Source organism: Perca flavescens, chromosome 9, assembly GCF_004354835.1.
Source record: "Perca flavescens isolate YP-PL-M2 chromosome 9, PFLA_1.0, whole genome shotgun sequence".
In the NCBI taxonomy this organism is placed as follows: domain Eukaryota; kingdom Metazoa; phylum Chordata; class Actinopteri; order Perciformes; family Percidae; genus Perca; species Perca flavescens.
This window is the reverse complement of record NC_041339.1, coordinates 17,365,790-17,385,194: the sequence shown is the minus strand read 5'-3', so window position 1 is coordinate 17,385,194 and position 19,405 is coordinate 17,365,790. Positions and strand designations below refer to the sequence as shown.

Sequence of the window (19,405 nt, the reverse complement as noted above, 5' to 3'; positions counted from 1 at the left end):
ACGGAGTGGGAAGTGCCTGTGTTGGAGCTCTGTGTGTGTGTGTGTGTGTGTGTGTGTGTGTGTGTGTTTAAGTAAAGGAGACTCAAGCTGACAGTTTGCCAGCAGCCTTGCACCTGCACACAGCTAGGTGTTGATCTCAGATGGGGGGGTAGAAGAGGGGACGGAAGAGGGGAGGACAGGCAGAGGGGAAAAGGAAGGAAGAGATCCGACAAAAGGTGTTAGGGGTGGATGAAAAAAGACGTGAGAGGTGAGGAACGGAGGATAGAAACTCTGAGATGTGGCGTGGCTGTGACATAATTCCTGTTTATTCTTGTTTTTTTGTTTTTTTTTATGTACGTCTGTGTGAGTGTGTGCATGCCACAAGTGGAAGGAAAATGTGCTGCTGTGTGACAGGTGGGACGGGAAAGCCAATTGGATTGATGCATTCTTTCATAGGTAACTGCCAACACCTGAGCGCAGCCAGGTCCTCATTTGTCAGACTCAAGGAAATAGCGTTACAGCGTGACGTTTCACTCTGTCTCTGGCACACACATCAACAACGCTCTGCTTCAGGAAGGGAGGAACTGTGCCACTGATGCTACCGTAACCTGTGGTGCATTTATTATGGGTATAAAGACAAAAAGGGATTGTAAGACAGGGAACTTTTGTCCTATCTGTGTCTGTCTTTTACTTGTCTTTATGTCTATGTCGTACTGGACTTTCTGTTGGTTTAATGTTGCTGAGGACAGTGCTGTACATATGGGGTGCACTCAGAATACAATATGTTGCTGCAAATACCATCATCATAAGTTTCCCTGCTCTACATTCATTGGCTGTTGTTAACCTTTTGGCAGCAGTGGAGAGTTTACCGCTGACTGCAGAGCAGAGAAACTTAGACAAGCTCTCTGGAGGGACACTCAACAGTATGTCAGGGAAGTCCATGACACTGTCAGCATAACACACTGCTGGGTAGCTTGAATTATTGAAGTCCATTGATAATTTAATACAGTAGATCTGCTTTGACAGGGGATGGCTTAAGCAAATAGAAGGAAAAAAAAGAAATTGGACTTTGCATTTGGTGTGGCACACGGGGGAAAAATAAAGGTTCTTGTCTTTGTGAAGGTATCTTTTTTATGTTGCACCCTGTATGTAGGGATTTACTGCACTGCATGACCTAGTTGAGATCCTAGCGGAGGGAAAAGTGAGAGAAAAAGAGACAGACAGATGGGAGAGGGTTAATTGAAGTTGACATTGTGTCCAGTGTTTGCGTGTCCCTAGATGACACATGGCTCTCGCCCATATGCTTGTCTCGCTTTGTTCGCTCCTTCTCTTTAACCCCACCCCTATCTGATATGCAGTCTTCACAGCATAAAAAAGAAGATATCCAAAATTATTATGAATTGCTGTGTCTGTTATGTTTGTGAAAGCTACCTCTTCTACTTAACCCTTTGCAGTTGTTGATAGCGTGCTTAGGTTTTGAATAGAAAGGCAAGTTGATCCCTGGCTCCGTAACTTTCACCACTGCACAAGCAAAACTTCTTTCTGATCTGGGCTCCTCACCTGTTATCTGGGACTCTGATTCCATCCTCCCATCATCCAAGGTTAACCAGGCCAGCTGATCACTCTCTGACTAAGGGTCCAGTTATACTGGAAAAGAACGAGTTTGTTTGTTGTGTTGTCCGACCACGTTGAGAGGCAAAAGTGCATTTTCAGACTCAGTCTCCTGAAAGGTATTCATAGTGCTGCACTCATTTGTAAACAGGAAAGTGGCAGTAATATGTGATGCATGAGAAAAGAGAGCTTGAGGGTAAAATTCAAACCATCTGATGAAGCATACTGGCAGTTTAACAGTGTCCCAATCTCTGACAGAGGTGTGGGTGTATTCAATCTGGCTTCGCTGCAGCACCAAAACCAGTCTAATCAATACAAGACAATGTTCCATATTATTCCTTCTTAATTTTTGATCATACAACCTATCCTTATCCACCACTTTAAGAATCTGTTGACTGTTTTTTGTACTTACCAAGCAGCTTTTAGTTACCATAAGGCCCTGACACACCAACCCGATAATCGGCCGTCGGACAGTCTGACGAGGTCAGTGACTCGAGTCTGTTTGGTGTGTTCCGTGCCGTCGTCCTTCGGCGGGGCCGTTGGCCTTCATTTTGGCCGACCCGACTTGCTGGGTCGGAGAGCGGGCAGTCGGAAGTGCTAACCCAGAAATAACGAGCGCCTCTCAAACTCTGACGAAAATCTTTTATACTGACCTTTGTCGATCTGAAATGAAGACAAATTCAGCAACTGAATGGCCTATTTCTTGCTTAAAATGTTTTCAGAAACACGTTTCAGTGAACTATTTTTGTAAAATAAGAGATCGTATTTCGAACAAGCCGCCATTACTATCGGCTGGAGAAGCCAGACCCACGTAACGCATTCGTCATTTCCGGTTTTCATTTTTTGTTCGCTCAAGACGGCGTTGCTATCATAGCATGCTAAGATGCTACACTTATGCAGACATCAGTGCGACTCTTATGTTATTATTTGTATGTTTGACCATGGAGATCACATTCTGTCTGTCTGTGTCACTGTGACACACTGTCTGTCTGGTTGTCGGGATGTGTCCCAGCAGGCTTGCCGTAGACTGGCAGAGTGTTGATCTGAGTGTCAGTGGGACTGGGGGTCTTCTTTCCCGGCCCTCCTCTCCTCCACCAGCTGACAGACAAGGTCAGGGACTCATCCCGCCTGTCTCTCGCAGCTCCTGACAGCTTTCCGTGGGGAGACAAACCCTGGACAACCCTGCACTCCCTGGCACGCACCATCACCAATTAATATTGCATCACCATTTTCTAATCTGCTCCCTCAGGGCCTACTTCTCAGGGTGTGATCAGGCCAGCACACTTCCCTGCATCTCGACCTCCCCCCACCTCCTTCCATAACAGGGAAAGGACCCTCATGTAGAAAAACAAAATAGATTACATTACATGTGGCACATGTCTTTTTTGTTGTTGTCATACATCAGTGTATGTTAATGATTTATTATTTTTTAGATGTTTTTTTGCAAGACCCTTTTTATGTTTTAAATCGAACAAAACAAAACTCCTTTAGGTTAAGAACATCACTGTGAATGGGCTCAGAATGGCTTCATCATTATTTTTTGTGCCAAGTAAATTCATTTCATCTATGTATGAAGCGTAGCTGCCTTTCAGTTTTAAGTTATTTTTCACCATGCTAGCGGCATGGCTCTAGGGATGGCAATGGCCATTGGTTGGTCCACCACTTTGACCTGACTGAAATATCTCAACAGCTATTGAATGGGTTGCTATTAGCATGTTAGCATTGTGATTGTGAGCATGTTAGCATGCTGACATTAGTATTTAGCTCAAAGCACCTATGTGCTTAAGTGCAGTCTCACAGAGCTGCAAGAATGGTTTTAGTCTTGTTACTTTTATTAGGTTGATTTTTTATCTATTTACTATTTATTTTACTTGTATGTATGTCTTGACAATAACATACATCTGCTATTTACTTTTAAGTAGTAAACCAAAAACACTCAACAAAATATTTTTAGATCTAAATAAAGTAAAAAAAAAAAAAACATTGACCAAATTTACCAGTGCAATCTCGAAAATAAATGGTCCTGTCATCTATAGAAGCACAATTTTGATACATTTAGAAATGTTTTCCAATAAATGTTCTATAAATTAAACACACCACGCCCGAAGCCACAGAGTTTGTTCTCTAAGTAAAAGATAACACAGTAACCATCTCTTTCTGACATGTGAAGCTTAGGACAGGCCAATCAGAGTGAGATTATTTCATGGATTTCTTCACAATGTTGACACGTTTTATCATTCTGATGTCCTGTGTTAGTTTGGGAGTTGGGAACATGACGTACCACTCTGTCCGATTGCCAAAACTGAGATGAGGAGCACATTGCCATTTGTTTTTGGCCTTGTACCTTCATTCCTCAAACTCTGAACTACTTGCAGTGAGAGACATAACACCTCCTGCAACCGTAGTGGATGACTTATCCTTCTACCTTGGGGACTGAGTGATGTGCTTGTGGCTCTGAGAATAACTCCAGTGCTGTTCGTTTGGTTTGGGGTCGGGAGCGGTGCAGTGTATTTGTCTGAATCCCAGCTCCGCGTTTGACTTGTCCTCTCACACACACACACACACACACAGTACACTGACGTACAGACACACATAGTGCTGCTTAGTATAGCATGATGGAGGAGCGTTGGGGCCATGTGTCACACCTTGGCTGCTAAAGAACTCACCTGGCCTCTCCTTAGCACTGATGGATTTACACTGGCCCTGCAGGGTTGGCAGGAGCATGCACACACACACACACACACACACACACACACACACACACACACACACACACACACATTGTACTCCAGATCACTTGTTCTTAGTCTGTTTCTTCAAAAACATCAGCCTTGAGGGTGTTAAGGAGAGGGAAAGAACAGAGGAATGTTAGCCGACAGATATGGCACCTTCTTATATCCCACCCTCTTCCTTGTCTTTGCTTCATCACATGAGAAAGATAGTCTAATTTTTAGCTGAGGAGCTGTCTGTCTATGTGTGGCTGATTTCATTTAGAAAGCAGACTCCCTGTGTGTGTGTGTGTGTGTGTGTGTGTGTGTGTGTGTGTGTGTGTGTGTGTGTGTGTGTGTGTGTGCGCGCGCGCGCGCGTGCGTGCGTGCGTGCGTGCGCGTGTGTTCCACAGATCGCTAATCTCTCTGAAGTCCTGTTTGTTCTCCAGGTTTGCCCCCACTACAAACATTTCCCTGATCAGAGCTGTTGAAAAGGCCTGCCACTTCAAACAAAGTATACACACACGCACATATACGTATAACACACGTTCATTCCAACACAGCTCGACAGCCAGCATGTTGTCATGGCAACCCCATTAATCCTAAACCAACCATCATGCAGTTGTTGCATCAGGCGAGCCAATCACAAGTGAGGAGAGAAAGAGACAAACAGGAGTCATGAGCTCAATTACCATTTCACTGCTCAATTACTTTCAAATGTAGAAGTTTATTTTCACTGTAGACACATTTGAATACTATAATATAGCTACCCTAATGTTAGTATTCATTCTAGCTATTTGTTTTATTGGAAGTTGAGGATTTTCTGGTTTCTTTTAAATTCACAGGCTGTCTTCTTCAGCTTAGCAGTTATACAACAATCCCAAAAAACATTATTTTTTTACTTATTTAAGACGTCATTTAATTTACAGAGATAAGCAGTGATGTTATCTGAGACATTTGATGTCAGCTTTATCAGGAAGCTGTATTAACAGCAGGTGTTACGCTGCGTTTAAATCTTTTCAAGTTAACTTATAGAGAGATTAGGGAGATGGATAACTCCTTAAAAGAATTCTTACATTTTTTAATCACACAAACAAAAACAAAACTGTTGATTTAACCTGTGGGTAGAATGAAGTCTCTTTTTTTAAATTTGAAAAAAGCATTACACATTATCTGCTTGGGCTAGAATGTGGAATACACCATTAATATCAATTAACTTCAGTTTGGGTTAAGAAATTAGTTTTTATTGAACAATCATTGTTTTTCGAATATTCTGCAGTGAATTGTTAGTTTGGATTCGCATTTTAATGGTGAATTTGCATTTGCTGTTAAAACAATGAGTGAGTAAAGACATTGTTCAGCCTTTGTCTGTAATGGTAGGAGTAATGATCAATAGATATTGAGAAAGCTGTCAACACTCCTCTGTATCACAGTGGCAGTGAGTACCCCACATTGTCCGTGTAGTGTTGCATGCACATCTAAAACTATAGCAGTTTTCCTCGCTGTTGTCTTTCTCTGACCTTATGACACCCGCATCAGAAGAAAAACAATTTGCAGCATTGACCACCGCAAACTGTACTGTATGATTTGATCTCCTCATCAGCACCAGCAGGCCCAGACAGGTACAGGCTCAGTCCAGCTTGATTAATTGTGACAAGAGCTGACATATCAGCTGATATTCGCTATATGTCATTTGTTCATAGGCCAGTGGGTGTCAAGTAACTGCAGTGCAGAAATGTCAATAAGTTTAGGGTAATTCGGAAACTGTGTTGCCATTACACAGTTTATCCAACTCAGTAAATATTGCGGCCATTAATAAAAACAAAAGTTTGTTTACATGATGTGTTTGAGAAAACAATTAACTATTGGCTGATAAATCATTATCAGGTTTTTAAATTCAAATATCTTTATCAATATTGGCTTCAAATATCCAATAACAGTCGGATTTTTGTTGTGATGCCCAAATCCGAATCCATCTATGATTGGTTCAACAAGCACAATATATGTCTCTGCCTTAAGTAGTTTTTGATTGCCTATACCTGATCAAAAGGATTTTGGAAGGGTGTGTCTCTCATTTGGGAATGCAATGAACATCTTTGTATGTTAGCATGTTAATCTCTTTATAGGAGTTGCTTCCAAAGTTTCCTTTTAACTAAAGCGAGCTACTGTAATCTGACGATTACAGGAATGAAAGATAGAGAGACACAGTACTCATCTTGACTTGTACATCATCTTGAAGTTAATCAAGACTTGAAGGAATTATGGTGCCAGTTTAAGATCATTGTGACACTGTCAAGACCATAAGTCCTAAATGATGGTCTTAAAAATACCAAGAGTCAAAAGACTCAAAATCAAAATCTCACATTTTTTTCAGCGTCCCAAAGCGGGCTGCTTTCAAGAGCCTGACAGGAGAGTGTGTGACTATCTGACTGCAAAATGGAAGGAAAAAATGCCTATTACCAGAGCTGATATTCAACTGAAAGCTTTTGAAATCACTGAAGAGCTGAACATACCCACAATTGAGTTCAAAGTCTGTGTGAACGATTGATGCAGCGAAATGGACTGTGCCTCCGTTGCAGGACTTCTTGCCCGGCGCATCCGACTTCAGAGGGAAGCTGCTGATTCTCTTTGAGATGCTAAAATGGAATTAGAAAGACCTGCAGGCTATAGTTTGCCATGTTTGTTTAAATAACTCGATTGAAACGTAACTATCAGCATATCTGCCATATCTTGTTTTACTTTTTATCTTATTTTCAGTTTTCAAACAAATACAGGGGTTGTTTTTCATTGTAAAATAATTTTCCGGCCTACAGTATATGACAATAGACCATCTACATATTGTTTACATTGGTCACTGACACAGAGTAAGCTGTTTTCAGACCATCCATATTTTGGTTTATCAATGAGCAGCACCAGGTAACGTAGTAAGGCTTTAAGGTTTTACTGGAATTTACATGCTATAATTATTTCTTGAGAAACACAGTCCAACGCAGTGACATCCTGGTGTCATCTCAGTTAAGTTGCCAAGCAACCAGCAGGGATGCTGCACATAAGTAGTAGGCGAAGAAATAGTTACGGCACAACACGCCGACTTATTGGGACGTTAGCTTATTTACCATATCCCCCAGAGTTAGATAAGTCCATACATACCCTTCTCATCTCCGTGCGTATCGTAACTCTGTCTGACGCAACCACCGCTAACCTAGCTTAGCACAGATCCTGGAGGTAACCGGCTCCATCTAGCCTACTGCTCCCAATGAGTGACAAAATAACGCCAACATTTTCCTATTTACATCTTGTGATTTGTATAGTCACAGGGTGTACAAATAACAAGGTCACATGAGACACAGCTGTCTTCTAACCGTATACATACTGGGAACTATATTCTCAGAAGGCGAAGCACTGCTGCTTCTGCTACTTGGGCGGAGTGATTTGCTCACAGCACCTGAGAAGCCCCGTGGGGAAGAGCAGAGAGTAACAACGGTGCTTTTCAGGTGTTGCCCTAATCACTCCGCCCAAGTAGCAGTGCTGTTCAAAAATAAACCAAAGCAAACAAGAAGAACAGTGTAATTTGAAAATGTCTGACTTTGGCTTACCGCAGTGGTAGCATCAAAAGAGGCACTGTACCAGACAGCAATGCCCGCTGCTACTAGTCTGACTCACCAGATGTAGACTGTGGGTATAAGCCTGCCATAGGTTGTGTATTTCACGCAACATTCTCCTCCCCTTTCGCTATCTATTTTGCAAGGGCACCGTTGCTGCATCCTGGGCTTAGTGCCGCCCCAGAGGATTGTGATTGTTTTAAAGAAATATAAACAAGCCAGAGCACTTTTTTCTCCTATAGCAGAATGATAATGGTTGCAGCCAGACCATTCTCCAGCGCTGAGACAGCACTGTAGAGATAGGTCTGGCTATGCAAGACTACGCTGCTACTAATGATCCATCACATTACGTGTTTATGTATTGTATGTAATTACTGGATTTACTGTAAGAGAAAATAAAACAACTAATAGGATCTTGACCATATGCAACAACAAATTGCATTATCATGGCCAATTTTGGCTATATTTGCACTTTTTACGACATAAAATAAAAAATTGAAACCAAGAGAATAATCTAGTTTTGACTCAGGGCATATTATCACATTGTCTTTGTTATTGTTTTTGGTGTGTCCCCGTGGCCTGTTGATTTGAGTGGAGCACTAAGTGGTTGTTAATGGCACAAACACGACTGTGGTTTTAAAATAGCAGACTGCCCATTAGGCTGGTATTAACAAGGTAATGGCCTGTTACTAAACTGCTGAATGACATTGTTGCTGCCGCCAAGCCGAGCTGATGCCCGCAATGCACACATGACCAAACACACAGACACACACCCCACTAGTTCTTCCATGCACAAATATATGTGTGTAGACTAGTGTGCATAGCTGCAGACGGATCAAGTAACTTTGAGTTGCAGTAGAGATGTGAGGAGAGAACAAAAAAGATGAGAGACAAGAAAATAGGTAGAATCCAACAGAATCGAAGGCAAGAAAAATTGACTGAAAGACATAGATGGGAGGTGTGACGGTGGTTATTAAAGCTGGGATGCACTATGGTTGTTTACCTCCGCCCAGCCGTATTGTTGTGGCTCAGAAATTATTGATAGGTAGGAAGAGACGGAGTAATAAAGAACTACACATCAGTTCTGTCTGTACGTCCGGCTGTCTGACTGCTCCACTTGTCAGATGGGCTTTAGTTACAACTTCTCTCTAAAAAGCAACAGTGGTTTGAATGACATTTAAGAACAAACTGTTTCCTCTTTGTCCATATAGTGCTCCGGTGCAATTATAGGTGTTCATGTATTGTATGTCTGCTGGTGCACGTGTAGCAGTTTTTCCTGCCTACCACAATCATGTACACACACACACACACACACACACGCACAAACACACTCCTACGCTGTGGTGCGACGATAGGGCAGCACAGTAGGGGGTATATCCCTGGGAAATCATTTCTCCCTCTCCTTTCTTCCTATTTGTAACTTGTCCTTTCAAGCAAGACGGCCCTTAAAGTTCAGTGGCGCATTCTTCAAAAAAGGCTATTACTGGCTGCCTCTGATTCTGTATCATGCCGCGCACAGACCAGCCATCCCTGCTTTTTATGTTCCACTCCTCCTGTCATCATTTTCTGAAGGCTAGAGAGGAGAAGTCAGGGTTTCAGAAACGGCTGTGACCAATGCCTTGAAACCCTAAGCAGTCCCCGCCTCTGACTTTGCGCCAGACGTCTGTATCATATCGCTAAAAGGGCCTATTGCTTTTGATACTTGACAGAGCTCCCGCTTTGTCTCTCTCTCAGTGAATCTCTGTCTCACCCTCTGTGCCAACTGTCTATCACACTTGTTCTCTACACTTACGGGGCTCCATAAAACTGTGTGACTGTAACAGATATGGGCTTGCTTCTGAAAGGCATGAAGGAAAGCTTGAAGTTGTTGTTAGCCCTGACAACGAATAAAGGTTCACATACACACAATGGGCACTGGTCATAATATTCTTCCTCAACTTTCTCTGGCTTTTTAGTGTAATTGTTTAAAAATGAAATAAAGAAAAAAAAGTAAAATGAATATATTAAACAAATATATTTCTCTGTTGTATGGCTGACAAGGTCATGTTGACACTGTGAAGAACATAATAGTTCATTCAACCTTGGTTGTTACAACCTTTGATTCAGTAAATGGCAGCTAAGCTCCCTGGTGGTAATTAAACATTTATGTCTTAATATGGTTCACCTTCAGTAGAATATTTATAAACATACAGAATTTGATTTTTTTTTCTATGCCTCAGGCTATTCAACCCACTGAAAGTGTTGTGTTTGCTGATCTCCAGTGGTTTAACTTCTCACCTTGCTGCTGCAGTGATGTAGAAATGTTCTACAGGGTGTGTCAGTACACTGGACATCACTGTTGGGTGTGGTTACAGCTGCAACAAAGCACACCTCAGACTTATAATTCAATATCATGTTGGCGTTTTTAATCGTGTATGAAATAGTAGCAATCATTGTTGTCATGGTGCATCCACTTGACTACTCATTTGCGACCCTAACAAGACCCGAGCTCCCTGGTTAATAATAGCCAAAGGCCCACATCTCACCTCCACCTCTCATCATTAACATAATTAGAAAGCCCCTCAGTTCAGGCTTGAATGCTGATGGCTGCCTAACACCTTGTTTAGGACGGATTGTCTCCCCTTCTTCCCATCCCCGTGATGCTCCTCTCCCTCCGTCACTCTGCCACTCCCATCGCCTGTGACCTCCACTGTCATCACAGCTGCCCTTGAAGAGCAGAAATCTCTCCATTTCACAGGAACCAGCCATAAGGGGGCTTGATTGCAGCAAATTGATCCATAATCACAGCGCTCAGAGCTTTTTATCCTGCCGTCTCTTCATCTCCACTTTAGAGGCCCGCCGTTGGCGTATTTACATGCTGTAATCTCAAGGGTTTCCTCTGCTCCCACCCTTCTGTCTCTTTTTTTCCTTTCTCTCTTTTTCTCTTTATTTATCTCTCTCTACCCTTCATCTCCTTTATGACTCTCCCAATTTTCTTTTCTCTCCTTCTCTCTGTATACTCCCCTTTCTGTCTGGATCTGATGCCAATCTGAGTGTCTCAACATGGCCATTGTAATCCCCTGGAACACTCTGTCTCTCTCTCTCTCTCTCTCTTACACACACACACACACACGCACACACACACACACACACACCTCTGACCACCACATTTCTGCTTTTGATTGCTCTCTTCAGCTACACACACATCTTAGATGGCTACGATGGCCAAGAAGACAGAGAGGAAGTGAAGGAGGGAGGCGGTACAGAGCTGTAGAGATGAGTAGATGACTGGACCAAAGTACAGGAGACTTAACCTAACAATACTACTAGAGTGGTGTCACCCAGTATGCCTCTCTATCCTCTTTGTCTCTTGTCTCACTATTCTATTTCTGTTCTGTCCATCCGTCATTGGCATGACTATAATTTACATTTCAAGGGAATATCTTTACTGTAATTATTTGATTTTTACATCAAATTTCCTGGGAGGAGCTTACATTCTACAATTGGAAAAGATAAACAATAACCAACTAACAAATGGTGGATATTTTATGGGCCCATTCAAGTAATTTTATACTCAATACCTTATTTATTTTGTATTACTTTTGGGCCAACAGAAAAGTATTATTCAGTATTCCCCAACCAGATTTTAGTCCAATACGTTAGGGATTTTAAATTGCAATTACACCTTGTTGAGACAAATTACAGAAAGTATAATTGAACAGTGATATAATGAGATGAAATATGGTTATAATAAAAACTTCAAAAACAGGAGTATTTTATTTTGAAGGTGCTCAGTAAAGTTTTGTGTTGCTCTGCTGATTTTCTGCTTCTCTTTGTTCTTTTTCACCTCTGTCTCACTGGGTGTCTTTCTATCTCCCCCTTGCTGTCCTCTGTCTTTGTAGCAATCGTCCCCTGTGTCTGTGTCCATCCACCTGTCTGTGTAAACATCCTCTCTTCTGTAGCTTTCTTTCTTTGTCAGTTCAGAGAAAACACCGTGGCCCCATTGTATGACAATTAGCAATGTTTATGCAGGGACTCAATGTTTTCTCTCTTACTGCATCTCTCACTCCCCTCCTTACCTTGCTCAGAGTTTATCTGTGTAATGTGTGAAGTGACATGGGATGCTTTATAAATATGTGAGGGGGCCTTGGCGGTGCCCCTGTCTCCCCACAGTAAGATGAGCGGAATAAATCTGAGACATGCCACAGGCTTTCCAGCACCTACAGACACTAACACACACATGCACACAAGCCAAAATTCTAAGTCAGGGTTCGGTCAATTCCTGGGGAAGAAAACAGCATCATAAAACTCTTATCACCTTAGAGCCCTCTGCACTTCAACGCATATCCCCATTCCTCTCAGTCTCTTTTGTCTTCTTCCTTTCTTCCTCTTTCTCTCTCACTGTTTGTCCTTGAGGTTGCAGAGGGTGGTGTCAGCGGGGTGGAGCGAGGGGGGTGTGAAGAGGTGCAGAGCTTTGATGCTTGTTGGGGCTCACTCAGCTGGGCAGTACACGGTGCTGCATCTCGTCCCAAGGCTCTGTATAAATTCAACGCCAGTGACAATTTACAGCTCGCGCCCATCCTCGATATGACGCACTGAGCAGGGCGTCAAGCGTGTCTTGTTGCCATCTCGCCAAAGTGAGGCTAATTTATTACAGTGTAAAACCCACAGAGCAGAGAGAGGGGTGGGGCAGAGATTTAGAGAGGCCTTGGTTTGAGACTTGTGGTATATGTGTTATAAAGCTGTGGCCAGTGTGACATTTTTTTTTTATTGTATCACGTGTACTATGGTTGCAGTATGTTGTAGTGCATACTGGAGCCAATTTCCCCTCCCCATAGTGTGCCAAAGATATTCCATATTTCATCTGGTTTAATATAAAACCTAAGATGCTATTTAGTATCCAATAAGGTAACTGGTCGTACAGTTTAGTGCCAGTCTTAAAATTCATGCCTTCACAGCCTTCCATGTCTTAAAGTTTGGAAAGAGAAGATATTAAAAAAGTAAGCAAAATATGCCTCTCCAACTTCTTGAATCAAATTTACTTTTAAATGTATTTAAATATATGCCATGATGCTTCAAGAAGGTCTCAACAGGGTTCCCTTTGTACCTGCTGAAGAAGAATGATGACGAAGATCTCAGTTAATTACATCACGTCAAAACTTATGAGATCGAACCCAAAGTTCCCAGGACTGCTGTCACAGAAAGAGCTGACCAGCACAATCAGGGCTGACCTTCAGAATCTATTAGATGTATGTTGTTTTTCACAGGCACTTTTCTTCTCTCCAGTAATTTCCATATTTATCAGAGCTGATCGTAGTTTGACATCCTTTAATTTTTGTCTTCCTCTCGGCTAGCTGCGAGAGAATGAGCAGTAATGTGCCGTACAGTGCAGCACATGACTTTGGCAGGTGAGAAATATGCTGAGAGAGCACTTTGATTTGGAAGTGTGGGCATAAATTTTGCCTCTGCCGCTTTCACTCACTCATTGTCACATCCCTCTCCTGTGCTGGGCTCCCACCCTCTTACTGTAGCCCTCCCTCACTTTCATTCACTCTCCTTCCCTTCCTTATTCTTACACTGTTATAAAAATTGTAATCATGTTCTCTAAACTGCTGTGACAGGCCCACAGAGGACTGTGTGTGATAATATGAAGGTTAAAGAAGTTCATAATTTGAAGACATGGCCTCTCAGGAGTGGGTAATGTGCACCAGCATGGCAGCAGTGAAGAATTAAAGTCACAAAAACTGTTTGGATGCCAAGCATATATAAACTTCAAAGGTAGCATTAAAACATAATGAATGAGGAATCTACTCATTTATTGATTATAGTCGATATGGACAGATGGACAGTTAATTATTCGCAACTATTAATCATTTAAGTCATTCATCAAACAATTTGCTGATTCAAGCTTCTCCAGTGTGTGTATTTGCTGTTCTTTTCTGTTTTATATCAATGCAAACTAAATATCTTTGGGTTTTAGACTCTTAGTTGAAATCAACAGGCAATTTTAAGATGTCAGTGGGATCTTGGAAATTGTGCTTTGCATATTTGACTATTTTTCGATCATTTCCTACATTAAATAATGAATCCACTTATCTAAAGTATAATCAATAATTAAAATACTCATTAGTTTCAGCCCTAATGTACACATGCAAAGTCATCATAACACACTTAAAGAGGAAAATGTAACACATTTAAAAAATGAAGATGATGAATTGAACTATAATGTTTCTACTTATATAAATAAATTGGCAGTGATGAAATTCAGCTCACCATGGAAGGCATTTAGAGTTGAAACACTTCTGGATTTTTTTCCTCTCCTACTACAAGTTCTAAAAACTGTCTGCAAAGAAAGAAAAAGAGTTACATCATTTGTGTTGCCTTCGAAAGCTACCTTTCATTCAAATCCCTTGCCTTCTCTTTCATTTTTGTCTTTCGTTCCCTGTCTTTATACATCTCCTCTCATGACAGCCCCCCGCCTGCTGATCTCTACTGACACCTTGAGGTCAGGAGATGCTGCTGCAGCGCTGTGCTCAACCATAACTTGACCCTAACCTTTATGTTATGTCACCCACATAGCTGAGCCAAAGATGTGATTCCCCATTACATACAGCCAAGCTATGGTACTTGGTATGGTACTGGTTCCCTCTGGGCGTTGGGGTGCCTATGGAATTGTGGGATTTAATTTTGTGCTACAATGCTTGGCTGGGCACAGCCAGATACAGAGGAAGGCAGAGATACAGACACATAAACACAACAACTACTTGGGGAGCATTTGTGAGAGCCCTGAGGAGACATAGTCTCTCTCACACACACACACACACACACACACACACACACACACAACCAACAACGATGTGGAATAAACAGTGGATCCATTGTAAGCTCCAGGAGCCTGCTGTAAGAGATTGTTTTGATGAGGCAGCAAGGGCACACTAGCATTGAGACTAAATGTAGCATGGCCACGATAGTTGAATTCCCCGTCAGTCGGGACCTTGGCAGCTTCCTCTGGTTTGGGTCACAACTTTCTAGGTTCTTGGTCTACTGTAGGGAGAAAGGCTGTGTGTATGTCGGCCTATGATTTTTTTTCTTTCCTGATTGCAGCTTTGTACTGTGTGTGTGTGTGTGTGTGTGTGTGTGTGTGTGTGTGTGTGTGTGTGTGTGTGAGAGAGAGAGATTGCGTGCGTGGGTGCGTGCGTTGGGTTTTCTTGTATGAGGAGCCTGTGTGTTGGCCCTGGGGTTGAGGCCAAAGTAGAATTTCTAAGTGATGGAATTTCACAGCCACCGAGCACCCAGCGGCCGGCCAAACCACAAGCACTCACATTTACAACAAACGGCCCGCCCCGCTCCACGGAGACTCCTGAATGGCAAAGCCATTTGTCTCTGTGAAGGGCAGAGGGAGAGAGAAAAGCGAAATAAAATCAGAGGGAGAGTACTTAAATGGAACACCGCTCTTTTTATTTACGACCCCTGACCACTCAAACAGACATGCCATGTGCACGCACACAGAGAAGCACACACATACTGCTGTGAGGCTAAATTGGAATTAAGGAGAAGGAAAGGTGCATAGCCTGTTGCTAATTAGCATTTTCTCTGCTCAGCAGAAGCGGGTGAAGGAATCAATAAGATATTAAGTTTGTGTATAGCGATGAGGCACGCAATCACTTTCATTCATTAGCAACAGCAGATTTAAGAAAAACACTGGCCGAGAAAACAGCAACATTTTGACCTCTGTGATTTTCAACTTGGCTTGTTTTTATGTTATTCATTCTTTCTATTGTATTTGAGGAATGTAAGCAAGAATGATCCTCACAATATCTACGGTGATATAAAAGGTTAACTTATCCTCTTGCAAGTTGACTTTCAGAATAGAGTATTTTCACCATAGAATTTACCCTAAAATATTTCACAGCAGGAATAAAATAAACCGTTTCAACAATTGAGATTATTCTAGTGTAATAAGACGTTTCAGATGTAGTCATTTATTCATCTCGCAGAATACATAAGAAAGGTTCTGAATTGTGTTGAGGAGAGAATCCAAGACCTCTCACTTTGTTTCAAAAAATCTCTGCATTTTAACATTTTCAGGTTTGACAAGTATGTTGAAAGATTCATTAACCCTTATTAATGCAAAAATCCACCAGTAGAGTGACTGAAAATGCTCAAGAAAGGTCTCCAAGGTACAACTTATCTGTCCAACAGAGTAAGAGCAGGGAGCAAGAAGTCTTCAGCCAGACCTGAAGTCTGAAATCAAAGAAGACCTCTATCACGTCACACCTGTTGCTGGCTGATCCCGACCTCTGTAGATGTATAATTCACCTTGCCAAGTTGAATATTCCAAGCACTGTGTTAGTTTGATGTTTGATTCATGTATGTCTGTCTAAAAATGGATGGCCAGGTCAGTGTGTGTTTTGACCCAGCCTCTTACTCTGGACTGCAATAGGCTACTTGTGTATCTAACTCTGATACCAACTTAAGATAAGAATTTATTCTCAATTAAAACTTAGAGTTTTTAGAGTTGCTGTCTACACAAACTTTGTGTTTAGTAACAACACCACTTCTCTCCTCTTTTGTCTTTACTTTTCTATACACCTTCCCCCTCTCTCACTCCTCATCCCCCGCAGACCATCTGAATCCAGAGAGGGAGAAAAAGCTGGTCTTTCTTTCAGCTCGTGTTCACCCTGGAGAGTCTCCTGCCTCCTTTATTTGTCAAGGTAAAGTTTGAATGTTGCCGTTTAATGATTCAGATGCAGCACCACTGGTCTGTATGTTGTTTCACCAACATGTGTTCATTATATGTGGTGTTTAAAAAGTAAGCGTACAATTGTATTTACATTGTGTACTATTCAATACATTTTCTGTATTTAGGAACACATACTATTTACTGTTTGCTATTACAGTAATAGACTTATTAATGAAGTTGAATATAGATTATATTTATGGACCATCTCAGATGGTTCACACAATAACACAACAACAAAACACTTTTCCAGCCAATCAGCAACAGGCGACAATCCTCCAGATCAAAGGGGTACTCCAGCAAAATAGCATTATGCTTTCACATAGTTAGGGATTTGCAAGTGACACAGAAAAAAAAAGATTTGTTCAAAACAATGCAGCAGAGGCTGAGATATTTAGTTTTTAGACCCTAGTATGGGTTGAGCTCCAAAAATTCGAGATCCCATATATCCCATAATGCTACTCAATTGCATATTTTGTTAGATTTGCCCTGCCTGATAATTGCTCTCATATTTTGAACTCCATAATCCAGTTTTCAGTACAGGTTTTTAGTTATACATTTGACAGATATAATCCTGTTGACAAGATCAGGGTCATTTTCTCAGACTTTAGAAAGCTCCCTCCAGAGTCAGTCAGACTGAGGAAGAGACTGATACAGTGAGAGAGGTGGTAGAGGTGACTATCTGTCTATCTATCTATCTATATATATATATATATATATATATATATACAGTATATATAAATATATATAAATATACAGTATATATAAATATAGATAAATATACCTACAGTATCAGTTTCTGTGAGTGTGTTGTATGCATCATCATGAATCAGAAGAGTTGGCTTTTAGCCCGCTGTGTGCTGTCTGTTTTTCCAGCGCCGTCAGCTCCATTCCATTTGTATTGATTTAGGCTTGACGTCTCCTATTCCTTCCCCGATTCTGAAGATGCCCCCGCATTGTCCTTCCTTCTCCTTTTGTTTCTCAAAACTCAATTAACTGCCAAGCCTGTCTTCGGTTTTCTTTTCAAGTCTATTTCCCCCTGTGTGTGTGTGTGTGTGTGTGTGTGTGTGTGTGTGTGTGTGTGTGTGTGTGTGTGTGTGTGTGTGTGTGTGTGTGTGTGTGTGAGATAGGTGTGATCGACTTCCTGGTGAGCCAGCATCCTGTGGCTCAGATCCTAAGAGATCATGTGATATTCAAGATCGTCCCCATGCTAAATCCTGATGGAGTCTATCTGGGCAACTACAGGTACACATTCACGCATCTTTTAATTCTTAATTTGAATGCATTGATACGTTGCGTAGAATTCACACATTACATGGTGTTATATCCTGCTGCGTAGGATTATATCCTCTTAACTCCACCTTTAGGGAGCTTAATGAATTCATATAGCTCACAGCAGTGCACTTGTAGAAGATAGTATTTGGCCGTAGGGCTGTTCTCTCTGTCCATCCTCTCCTCCTCTCTGTCCTTAACACTACTGCTGCAGCTCTGTGGGCATCCTCCTCTCCTCTCTGTTCCTCTCTTCTCTTTCCCTTCTTCATAATTGCCTTTTACTTAATAGGCTCAGCCCCAGGAATACTAATGTACACTGAGATAAGCGTCAGTGGCTCCTAATGTGTTTGTGAGTGCCATCTAGTGGTGGTCCAAAAATATTTGCAGGGAATCTCAGTAGCTCCCCAACAGTGACAATCTCTATAATATTGTTGACTGATTGGTGACTGCTTAAAGGCTATTTTCATTAGCTTGCTTTCACATTGAGTGTCGATGAGCAGTGTGTTGACATAACGTGAGTAGTGATAGTCCTTACCTCACCAATCACACATGCTCATTTATATACATGCATGCATCTATGTCTCACATACACTAACACACAGACAGGCACACATATACCACACAGCAGTCCCTGCAGGATACAGTGCAGAGCAGACTGAAATGGATACATGCAGAGCAAAGAATCAATGTCACTTAACCTGGGATGAGTTTTTTGTTCATGGCTGGCTGCTCTGCTCAGTTGCTCCACAGTATCAGTAACTGCTGTATCATTACCAAGGGCTTTAGTAAATATCAAAGATACACAAGACAACAAACAGGGCAGCTCAGGGTGCATCTTTACATGTAAACATCCCATTATGGCAATTGCAGGTTGCTAGTAACACTTAATAGTAGCAATCCACCTCTGTACAGTACATGTTTACATCCATCTATTATATCCATATCCATACAAAAGGTTACAGTTGGAATATTTTGTCTGAAATACCTTTGCATTCCCTCACAACACATTTTGCGTTTCCCTAAACTGGCAGTGTAAAACTGTAAAACTGGACTGGACCAATGCAATAAATGTTCCTATGGATAAGAGGGGATGCAAAAAATATAGGTAATGCAAAACTTAATGCGAGGTAACGTTAAAATCATTGCGAGGAAAAAAATCCCACTATGAACTTTTGGGGGCTCTGTAATATATACTGTATATATTTACTTAAAGTGACTATATGTAACTTTTTAATGTTTTTGAAGCTCTGTCATTTTTCATACAATGGTCTTAAATGACTTGTTAAAGCAAATGAGACTAACAGTGAAAAGAACGCCATTTTTATATAGTTTTTAGTAAGGCTTCTGCCCGGGTTCGATTTTCTGCGAAGTCACACAATGATTAGGTAGACGGCGCTACAGTAACACATTCTGATGGGTCACAGATTTCTTTGTTACACCGGAAAAGCCTGTGTTAGCATATCTAGCCTTTTGAGCCAGGTCAAAGGAAGCAGGAGATTTCTTTATATAGGCCT

At 41.6% G+C, this 19,405-nt stretch overlaps 1 protein-coding gene across 3 annotated transcripts in view; it reads left to right on the top strand.

The window, feature by feature from the left end:
- agbl4 (AGBL carboxypeptidase 4) overlaps window positions 1–19,405 on the top strand; it is a 449,873-nt gene that overhangs the window by 403,736 nt on the left and 26,732 nt on the right. For all 3 annotated transcript variants that reach the window (XM_028588571.1, XM_028588573.1, XM_028588572.1), the window contains 2 exons: window positions 16,504–16,593; window positions 17,750–17,864. In XM_028588571.1, coding sequence (XP_028444372.1) covers window positions 16,504–16,593; window positions 17,750–17,864 — 205 coding nt within the window. The remainder of the gene's footprint in view (window positions 1–16,503; window positions 16,594–17,749; window positions 17,865–19,405) is intronic.